The sequence below is a fragment of the Plectropomus leopardus genome, chromosome 13 (genome assembly GCF_026936395.1).
Source record: "Plectropomus leopardus strain MGB_pleo_1.0 chromosome 13, ASM2693639v1, whole genome shotgun sequence".
In the NCBI taxonomy this organism is placed as follows: Eukaryota; Metazoa; Chordata; class Actinopteri; order Perciformes; family Serranidae; genus Plectropomus; species Plectropomus leopardus.
Genome location: NC_142188.1, coordinates 8,009,662 through 8,020,254, shown reverse-complemented (window position 1 = coordinate 8,020,254; position 10,593 = coordinate 8,009,662). Strand labels below are relative to the sequence as shown.

Sequence of the window (10,593 nt, the reverse complement as noted above, 5' to 3'; positions counted from 1 at the left end):
GACCCGCTTCAGTTATTAGATTTGTCTCAGCAGTTCATGGTGCGATTTTCCACTTGAATTATTTTCTACAACGTCAGTTCTTGCAGATATGAGCCTGCAAACAAACAAAAGCACGCCTCTCAGTCCTTTGAAACCAGTTTTATTGTGCTGCATTCAGACATTTTTTACAAGCATTTATACCCCTGAAACATTAGCAAATTGGTTTGATTTCTTTCGAAAACAAAGAAAAAACAGCAATTTGGCAAGAAATGTCATGCAAAATGCAGGAAAGTTGTCAAAGGTGAACTGTTTTCTTTCTATTTTTGCAATTTCTCGGATAATTTTCTTTTAACCTTTTACTTATTTTGGGTTTCTTGTTGAGAGCCTCATTGCCTTTTTCTTTGTCTTTGAATGAAATCACGCTAATTTGCTCAAGTTGCAAAGGGTTAAGGGTAATTACATCTGTCTACTCTTTGTTAACCTCCATTTAAAGCCACAAATTATTAATTTAAAAACAAGGTTTACAAGGGCACACAAATGTACTGAGAACAAATCGCAGTTTCTCGTCTCTTTTCCAAATGTGCCTCCTTTTTGACTATATGCGTCGTTTTAAGTGTTTACGCGGTAAAATTAGACAAATTTAAGGTTTCGTATTGTTGTGCTTTTTGTGAGGAAACAGAATACAGCATATCCATACGGGGTCAAGTCCGACAATGGATGCATGGCGGATAGCAGTGTCCTTTGATAAACTCGGTAACGTCCCCCGGTCCCTCGTTGTGATGCTGTGCAGCGACGGGCGCGCGCAATTACGCAACACTCCCCCCCGCCTGTCCTGTGCGCTATAACCGGATCAGCGTCTCTCCTCAGCTTCTCCGGTCCTGCACCCAAACTGACACCGGCCAGCTCTCAGGTACGACACAGTACACGACATTATGCATGGCGGGGGTGTTTGTTTTTGATGCTATCGTGGAAATAAATGCGCGTTTTCTTTTGCTGCGTCTCCAGGCAGTGTTTTGGGAATATTGTTGTGATGCAGGAAAGAGGGCAGGCGGCTGGTACTTAATACGCATCCAGGCGTCAGTGAGCGGGCAGATGATAAAACATGGCGGAGGGTTGACATTTCCCTTAAATCCTTCAGACTTTAAATGTTACGCAGTTTATGTGCTGATTTTCACGCATTTTCTGCTGATTTATCGTATTTTTTTTACTTTAAAGCGCACTGCGGCAGTTGTGACGTTACACAAGAGGAATGAGTTAAATGCGCGCATGTAAATATTATCTGTCTTAGCCCTGAGTTCACCTGTCTGGCTAAGATCATGTGGGGATTCATGTTACAGTTGTATTAAAGCCTGTGTCCTCTCTGCCTGCTGCAAACCAGATTCGGATCAAATAAATCCCCACAAGGATTATTTAGAAGACTTTGCAATCCATGTGTCAATTCTGATAGTCAAGGTTATCAGCATAACATCTCTGCAGAGTTAATGTTTACTCCCCTGCATTAACCTGTGTGCAGAGCACTGCAGTGTCTGAGAAATGGCTGCTACACTATCAGTGGACAAAATGGTGGATTCTGGCTTAGAATGAGGTTGTCCTGAAAAGAGGACGGTGCTGCGAAATATCAGAGCTTTGTTTTTATGAGTACAGCAGAGCAAGGGAGCGAGGACAGGAGAGCAGGCTGGATGTGAAAGAGGAGAGCAGGGGTGTGGATGGATGGACGAATACGGAGTAGGAGGGGCGGAGGGGGTTTTGTGACTTGGCGCAGTTTCAGTTGCCATTGATACCATTCCTAATCTTCTGAGACACTCTGTTTAAGCAAACATCCATTGCCAGTCGAGGGAAGTCATTGTCATTAACCTCAGTTTCGCATATGCAGGACTGAGCGGGCAGTCTGCAGCACTTCAATTTCTTCCTGCGCCAGTCACTTGGGGACGCATTAGCTCTCTACTAGTGTTTTTATCCCTCACGCTGCAATGCATTTGCTCAATCTGCGGCTGTGTGATCTTGCAAAGCCCATTCAATCCGGCAGTGTTCAATTACCAAACACCACAGCCACAGCCTCTCTAGCAGTAACAAACTTTCACGTTTTTTTTCCACCTTTAAAGAATACTTCTCTTCTCCCACAAAAAAACCCTCTCAAATCTGTCAATCACATGAACTAGAGCATGAAAGGTTCTTGTTTCCTGCCCTGCGAGCCACCTGTGCACTGTACTAACTGTAATATAACACTGGTTTTAGCCGACAGACTGCCTCGTGACTTCTACCAGCTCCAGTCACCATGGGAAAGGAGAAACTCCACATCAACATTGTTGTGATCGGCCATGTGGATTCTGGCAAGTCCACCACCACGGGCCACCTCATCTACAAGTGTGGGGGCATCGACAAGAGGACCATCGAGAAGTTTGAGAAGGAAGCTGCTGAGGTGAGGAGAAAAAGGCCTCCTCGAATCAATTTATGTCTTTTCCCGGGATCAGAAACTGTCACCCCTTTGACCATAAAATGAAATCCCAACTATGCACAAATTACTATCTATTACTGGTAAAAAGGTTCGTCCGCTGATCGAAAAGATGGTGGTTTGATCCAAAGTATCCTTCTGCAAGATTCTGAACCCCAAATTGCTCCTGATGGCCATTTGCATCAGTGTCTGAATGTTTAAAACTGAGCAGCAGGTGGCACCTTGTATGGTAGCAAGTAGACTGATAAATAGACGTGGTGTGACAACACTTTGAGTGGTCAAACGACTAGAAAAGTCCATTCACCATTACTTGTTTTTCAGATGGGGAAGGGGTCGTTCAAGTACGCCTGGGTGCTGGACAAGCTGAAGGCCGAAAGGGAGCGTGGCATCACCATCGACATCTCGCTGTGGAAGTTTGAAACCAGCAAGTACTACGTGACCATCATCGATGCCCCTGGTCACAGGGACTTCATCAAGAACATGATCACTGGGACCTCCCAGGTTTGTAACACGAGAGGATGCTCAGCCGTTCTGTGCTTTACATGCTGTGTGCTGCAGTTGTAGGGTCCTTTGAGCAGTTGCTCACCAATAGGGACTTGTTCCTCTGTAAATAATCTGACAAATTTCTAGAAAAGTCATTATTAAAAGCACCCGATAACCCAAAGATTTGGAGAAATCAATCCTAGAATTGATATCAAAGAAATGTTTTGCCTATTTTGTTACTTTTAATTGTGTAGGACATCTTGACTTATTTGACTAAAATTACACAATTAACACAATTAACTGAATCCTGAAATTCAGTTCATCGGTCAAAGCTGCACCAATAACACTAATGTTTTGTCTTCTGCATCTTTAGGCAGATTGTGCTGTGCTGATCGTGGCGGCCGGCGTGGGAGAGTTCGAGGCTGGAATTTCCAAGAACGGACAGACCCGTGAGCACGCCCTCCTGGCCTACACTCTGGGAGTTAAGCAGCTCATCGTGGGCATCAACAAGATGGACTCCACCGAGCCGAACTACAGCCAGAAGCGTTACGAGGAAATCGTGAAGGAAGTGAGCACCTACATCAAGAAGATCGGCTACAATCCGGACACCGTTGCCTTTGTGCCCATTTCAGGCTGGAATGGAGACAACATGCTGGAGCCCAGCCCCAATGTGAGTAGAGCGCATAGACCAGTATGCAAATGCTGCAAGTAATTAGATGTATGCAGCCTTGAATTTGAATACTTATTTGTATAGCTGGTGCCAAGGATGGTAAACTGTAGCTCAGAGGCTAACCAGCTGCTGTCAGTCCGACTGAAATAATTAAACCAGAAAAAGAGTTTGAGTAACCCTTTCCATTGTAACTGGCATACAAGTGCACTCATGCTACATATTTAAAGCAGCTCCATGTAACAATTGTTCAACAGGGACCACTGTGGCAGCAGCACAGATGGAAAAGAGCCATAATATCAGAAGACTGACTCTGTATGTTGGTTGCACAGCAACATCTAGCTTGGTTGGTTGCTAACATTAGCAACCATGAGCTACTGGTCAAACCAGAACAGGCGGAGTTGTAGCAGCACACATCTAAGTGTATTTAACCTTTTGAAATCTGAGAAATTGGCTTGATTTCTTAAATAAATTTTTTTAAAAAAGGCAATGAGCAACCAAAGAAAATTTGCTAGAAAGTAGAAAAAAATAGTACAAGAAAATTTGATAAAAATTGTAAATAAATAACTAAATAGAAAAAATAAAGATAAAGACAGTAAAGAAACCCAAGGCAAACAAGACTTGAAAAAAGTGCTTAAAAAATTATAATTCTATAATGTGATTTTAAATATGTAAATATGTGAATTACAAATATAGTTTTTCCCCCCAACTGTTTTTTTTTCCCCAGCCTTTTTTTATCCTAAATCTACAAATTTCCTGCAATTTCCGGAACTTTTTTTTTTCTTTTTTACGAAGTTGCTCATTGGCTTTTTCCCCCAATGTTTTTGAAAGAAATAATACCAATTTGATTAGGGTTCAAAAGTTTAAATACTTGTAGAGGGCATCAGAAAGCAGCACAAAAAAGTGATGCCACTCCAGGTCTCAAAGAGCAAGCGCTTTTTAAGAGTAACATTTTGTCCTTTTTTATTTAAAAAGTTTCTTCTGTTACAAAAATGAGCTTTTTGGTAATGATGAGTCACTAAAAATGCACTGAGAGTAAAACATGACAATCCAATTGGTTGTTCTCTTCTACTATTATCATTATCTTAAAATCTCTTAACTGACAATAATTATGTAATGTGTATAATAAAGTACCTTATCATCCTGTCCCCAGATGACATGGTTTAAGGGTTGGAAGATCAATAGAAAAGACGGCAATGCATCAGGGACCACACTATTGGAGGCTTTGGATGCCATCCAGCCTCCGACCCGTCCAACAGACAAACCTCTACGTCTGCCCCTGCAGGATGTCTACAAGATAGGAGGCATGTAGCGCACTGAGAGCATTGTCACGAAATAGAGTCTCGACCATAGCTCTTGGTCAGCAAGAATATTCAAATCAATCTACTGTAGGTCTGAACTAGATTAATGTTCTCTCTGCTGAAAATCCTCTCAGGTATTGGAACAGTTCCTGTAGGCCGCGTCGAAACCGGACTGCTAAAGCCTGGCATGGTGGTAACCTTTGCCCCGGTCAATGTGACAACTGAGGTAAAGTCTGTGGAGATGCACCACGAGGCGCTGACTGAGGCCCTCCCTGGCGACAACGTGGGCTTCAACGTCAAGAACGTGTCGGTCAAGGACATTCGCCGTGGCAATGTGGCGGGGGATAGCAAGAATGACCCGCCGCAGGAAGCTGCCAACTTCACTGCTCAGGTGGACTTTGCAAAGGATCTAATCCTAGAAATTAAACACGAGCATGATCAAATCAGCTCTTTTAACTGAGAACTGTTCGTAGTTTTGAGAAATATTTGTTAGAAAATCTATTTTGAGTTTGGATCGTCACACTGCAAGTTTGTCGAAACAAGACGACCACAGCAATAATCACCAAACAACCCAACAGTCTGAGTCTTTGTAGTGAACTTCTTTGACATGAAGGCAATAATCTTTCTATTAATAGGTCGTTCCTGTTCTTTCTTTGCTTCGTAGGTGATCATCCTGAATCACCCGGGCCAGATCAGTGCTGGCTATGCTCCTGTGCTGGACTGTCACACTGCTCACATCGCCTGCAAGTTTGCAGAGCTCAAGGAAAAGATCGACCGCCGCTCTGGCAAGAAGCTGGAGGACAACCCCAAATCCCTCAAGTCTGGAGATGCTGCCATTGTGGATATGATTCCTGGCAAGCCGATGTGTGTAGAGAGCTTCTCTGAGTACCCACCACTTGGTAAGTTCAACCGGATTTTTTGAAATTCCCAACATGTTTTACAACCATAAAAGGTCTTATGATTCCAGGGCAAGTCAAGCTAGAAGTACTCCCGAAGATAATTATCTTTCCTGCTCTTCGCCTTCCAGGTCGTTTTGCGGTGCGTGACATGCGGCAGACTGTGGCCGTCGGTGTCATTAAGGGTGTGGAGAAGAAGGTCTCCACCACTGGTAAAGTTACTAAGTCCGCCCAGAAGGCCCAGAGGAACAAATGAATGTTGTGCTACTCTGCCGACCCCAAGGTCTCCCAGGGCAGGACATCGGTCATACACCTCCATCCTACAATTGGCTGCTTCAGCTTAATAATCAAAGACTGGTTAATCATCACAATGCATCGCAAAAGCATTCGAAGGAAAGAAAAACATTCAGATCTTAAATCCTTGAGGCGGCACTCCTGACTCCATTTCAGTGATTAGATTACCATAACGTACAGTGTAATATCAGACAGATAGTTTTAAATGTGCACTGTTGATTTGGTTCTTGGCAATACTTTTCTGTGATGTTGATATTATAACATTGAACAATTAGAGGTACTGCAATGTATCACCGCTCTAGCTCTCTGGAGTGCAGGTACTGGTCTCTTTACATGGTACGTGTTGTCTTGCTTTTAGTGTTTGTTTGCAGCTACATGGTGCTCTGTAGGAGCCCATGGTGAGATGTTAAAACTATGTTCTTCCGAGTAGTAGATTAGTTGAACTTAGTGATTTGTTGTGTTTAAGCTTTAAAAAGCACTTAAAACAAAAGGTCCAACTTTGTCCTTTGCAAGGGACTCTGAGTCGACCACCTCTTGATTCTTAAAGCACTTTGATTGGCGTTTTGCTAACTTTGCACTTGCACTGGAGCTTAAATTGGCATAAGCTACTGCACCTTACTGTAAGATGGCATGAGCCTTTTTGCAACATTAAACATGTTTCAACCAAATGTTGAGCTGTGGTCTTCAGTTTTTTTTTCTGAGTGCACCACAAAGAAGTCATCACAAATACCTTGAACTTTCCCATACTAGATGTCCAACAAAATCTGGGCATTCTTACAGTACACACTCTCGCCCACAAGATGGAGCCATTGGTATAGGAATTTGATTTTGACTTAATGTAAGACAATCAGAAAAACACATTATTTACCGGAATGCCTTAAAAGGCGCGTTAAGGGGCGTATTCTCATAGACTTGCCGGAAACTCTTTGAGCTTAACCCTGACAGAGCAGTTTCATTCCTTTCAGTGAACCATCATGACTGGCAGAGGAAGACCACGTAAGGCAGCTAGTCCAGACACTAAGGGTGCCAAATGTAAAACTAAACTAGCGGAAATGAATCAAGCAACTTTGCCCGGATGTCAGGGGAAGGAAGTCAAAAAGGGGGAGCAAAATGGCACCACAAAGGAACAGAAACCAGGGGCACAGAAAAAGAAAAGCCACACTGAGGAGAAGCTGTCGATTCAAAAGATTCAAAAAGACAAGCCCACCGAGGAGATAAAGCAACAAAGGACACCTACAGAAGCCACAAAGGCTCCTATGCAAGGTAGGAAAGCCAAAACCTGTGCTGATAAGGCCAAAACGACAAACCAAACTGCTGAGGAGATAACAAAGACAAAGCCAAAGACACCAAAGGACACTACAAAGGATTCTCCAAAGGCTCTAAAAGCAGCAAAATGTGGTGGGAAGGCCAAATCTCCAGAACAACTTTCAGAGGAGACGACAAAGGTGCAGCCAGATGCACCAAAAGACACCACGAAGGTTTCTATAAAAACTACTATGGCAAAAACCTGTGCTGGCAAAGCTAAAGCAACAGAAAAAATCCCAGGGGAGACAACGAGGACGCAGCCAAGGGCACTTAAGGACACCAAGAAGGCAGACAGGCATGAAGACAAAGCTGCAGTGGACTTGATCCTCCACACAACTCTGGAAGATTTGAAGATTAAAAGGATCGACAGATCAGATGCATCACAAGTCATCAATGAAATAGTAAAAAATATTATTAGGCATTTGAAAGAGAAAACTCAGTGCTTTAAAGAAGTAAACGAGCCACTAAATACTGGGAGTTACTATGAAAATCTAAAGGTGAGTCACTTTAGTCCATCTCTTGTGGAAAGTGTTCGTGGTTTTTACATTAGAGAAATGTACCCACTGTTGGTACAATGTCTAGAACAAGAATGTGTAATTTGTGTTGTATTACACTGTGATGTTTTTGTGTGTACAGATTTCCAATCCTGATGAATTTGATGTCATGCTGGCCATGCCTGTTGACCGAGTGAACATTAATCCATTTCGACAAGATGGAGCCTTCTACAGTGTGCAGTTAAAACGTGGCAAGAACCCTCTGAAAGTCTTTGAAGAGAATGACATTTTATCCGCCAGTGAAATGCTCAAGGAGTTCAGAAAAGAGGTGAAGACGTGTGTCAAGCAATTTAAAGGTGAGTAGCAAAATTAGCACTTTTTAATTGTCGGGTTAAATAAATGCAGTATGGGCTAGCAGAAACAAAATGCCCTTCTCTATGATTGAACTAGATCATGCACTATTGACAAACTAATGTTTAGTGAAAAAGATTCACAAAAAGAAATGTGTAGTGACATACACACAACATTTAGATTTTTTCTTCTTTTTTCTTTCAGACTGGGAGGTGACAAAAAAGAAAAAAGGCTGCCCTGCAGTGACGCTGACCACGAAAGTAAAATCTATCACCATTTCACTGGATGTTGTTCTCAGTATCGTGGTTAAATCAAGCTGGCCACCTTTCACCAAAGATGGCATTAAAATAGATCACTGGCTGGGAGCGAAAGTGAAGCAGGAATACAAGCGAATGCCATATTATCTTGTCCCTAAATATGAAGGCAGTGGCACAGTGGAAGATGACGGGGTCCTCGCCAAGGGTAAGAAACTTTGCCTCTCTTCGTGTTACATATACATTGTTGGGGGGCTTTCAAATGAACTGTTTTCATAAATGAAGACAAGAAAAAACGAAGCATCAAGTTTGCCCTCTCACTGAGTATTTTTTCCTCTATTAACACGCAGATGTTTGGCGGATTTCATTCTCTCATGTTGAGAAGGCGATACTCAAGAATCATGGATCGGAGAAGACATGCTGTGAGAAAGCCGGAGAGCGCTGCTGCAGGTAAAGATTTTAACAGACTTATTCCTGAAGTTTAAGTATAAAATTATATAGATTTTCACATAGAAACTAGAGGTACAAAGAATTGATATGTCTGTACTTTTCACATAACATACAGGAAGGAATGTTTGAAGCTCCTAAAGCACCTTCTTAGTCTGCTGAAGGAAAAGGACTCTTCATTTGACAAGTTCTGCTCCTACCACGCTAAGACCACGCTCTTACATGCCTGCTGCTCTAGAACTAAAGACAGTGACTGGAAGACTTCAGATCTGCGGCACTGTTTTGAGCTACTCCTGAAGGACTTTGAAGCCCATTTGGAAAAAGGTGCACTCCACAACTTCTTCATCCCAACTCAGAACCTGCTCTCCAATCTAAACCAGAACAAGTGCAGAAGTCTGGCTCATTGTCTCAAAGAGCAACGTGAAAATGGCTTTCCTATTTTTCAATAGGACAACTTCACACCAAACATGAAGTGTTTGGCTTATAGATATTCCAGCCCCATAGAAAAAAAACAAACAAACTGCCAGAAAACTCAGGGTAATTTAATGTATTCAAAGAGGCATTTATGTAACACAGTTTATTTGTACCAATTTAATTGTTTACCAAATTTATTTTTGATCTAAAACTGTTCTTTAATAAAATATTTCACATTTTAACCTATGTTATTTACCTTGTTACATTATTATTGGAACGTGTATGTCAAAGAAAAAAGAAAAAAGGACACATGAAAAAGGCATAAAAAACATCATAGTATAGTATAGCATAGAAATATCATAAAATAAAGTCATAGTGCAATGTGGCCAGAATAAAAAAAAAAAGAAAGAAAATTTGACCATGAAAATATCATTAAAAAGATGTGGTATACTTTGCCTTAAAAATATCATAAAATGTAAGACTATAGTATTACATGAAAAAGTCTCATCTCGTCAAAAACAACCCAAAATGGCATCAAATTATCATAAAACAGTATGTCCTAAAAAATGCCACGAAATCGTATAGTATGTTGTCAAACCGACCCACAAACGTCACGTTCGGACGGGTCATTTTTTGACTTTTTTGATTTTTTTTTTAAATCAAAAAATGACTGGTTCCAAAAACATCTGAAAACACCTGAAAAACACATTAAATAGCATGCAGAAACATGCCATAGCACAGGGTGTTGCAAAAACAGTCAAAAACACCATAATATGGTATGTTGAAAAAATGACCCAAAAAGCAAGGCTATAGTATGGCGAAAAAGTCAAAAAATGACCCGTCCCAAAAATAGCTGAAAACAGCTGAAATACATATTAAGTAGCGTGCTGAGTCATGCCATAAGATAGAATGTTGCAAAAACAGCCATAACCACCATAATTTGGCATGTTGAAAAAAATGACCCAAAAAGCAAGGCTATAGTATGGCGAAAAAGTCAAAAAATGACCCGTCCCAAAAACAGCTGCAAACACCTGAAAAACATATTAAATAGCGTACTGAAACGTGCCATACTATAGAATGCTGCAAAAACAGCCAAAAACACCATAATATGGCATGTTGAAAAATTGACCCAAAAAGCAAGGCTATAGTATGGCGAAAAAGTCGAAAAATGAGCCGTCCCAAAAACAGCTGAAAACACCTGAAAAACACATTAAATAGCGCGCAGAAACATACCATAGCATAGAATGTTGCAAAAA

General features: G+C 41.5%; 2 protein-coding genes across 2 annotated transcripts; both read left to right on the top strand.

The window, feature by feature from the left end:
- Positions 1–734: 734 nt before the first annotated feature.
- On the top strand, positions 735–6,740 carry eef1a1a (eukaryotic translation elongation factor 1 alpha 1a). The gene is made up of 8 exons (XM_042502746.2): positions 735–889; positions 2,215–2,398; positions 2,753–2,932; positions 3,288–3,584; positions 4,735–4,885; positions 5,017–5,273; positions 5,547–5,781; positions 5,910–6,740. Exons 2-8 carry the CDS (start codon positions 2,255–2,257, stop codon positions 6,032–6,034), a joined length of 1,389 nt encoding a protein of 462 aa, XP_042358680.1. The 5' UTR covers positions 735–889; positions 2,215–2,254; the 3' UTR covers positions 6,035–6,740.
- Positions 6,741–6,890: 150 nt separating this feature from the next.
- Positions 6,891–9,583, top strand: cgasa (cyclic GMP-AMP synthase a). Its single transcript, XM_042502745.2, has 5 exons — positions 6,891–7,874; positions 8,014–8,227; positions 8,427–8,684; positions 8,827–8,926; positions 9,042–9,583. Exons 1-5 carry the CDS (start codon positions 7,047–7,049, stop codon positions 9,370–9,372), a joined length of 1,731 nt encoding a protein of 576 aa, XP_042358679.1. The 5' UTR covers positions 6,891–7,046; the 3' UTR covers positions 9,373–9,583.
- Positions 9,584–10,593: the final 1,010 nt, after the last annotated feature.

Excerpts from the sequence above, each read along its gene's own strand:
- eef1a1a (XM_042502746.2), top strand. The coding sequence starts at position 2,255 with ATGGGAAAGGAGAAACTCCACATCAACATTGTTGTGATCGGCCATGTG. Across the intron at positions 2,933-3,287 it reads TGATCACTGGGACCTCCCAG|GCAGATTGTGCTGTGCTGAT; the intron begins GTTTGTAACACG and ends CTGCATCTTTAG. Across the intron at positions 5,274-5,546 it reads CTGCCAACTTCACTGCTCAG|GTGATCATCCTGAATCACCC; the intron begins GTGGACTTTGCA and ends TTTGCTTCGTAG.
- cgasa (XM_042502745.2), top strand. The coding sequence starts at position 7,047 with ATGACTGGCAGAGGAAGACCACGTAAGGCAGCTAGTCCAGACACTAAG. Across the intron at positions 7,875-8,013 it reads GTTACTATGAAAATCTAAAG|ATTTCCAATCCTGATGAATT; the intron begins GTGAGTCACTTT and ends TTGTGTGTACAG. Across the intron at positions 8,927-9,041 it reads GCCGGAGAGCGCTGCTGCAG|GAAGGAATGTTTGAAGCTCC; the intron begins GTAAAGATTTTA and ends CATAACATACAG.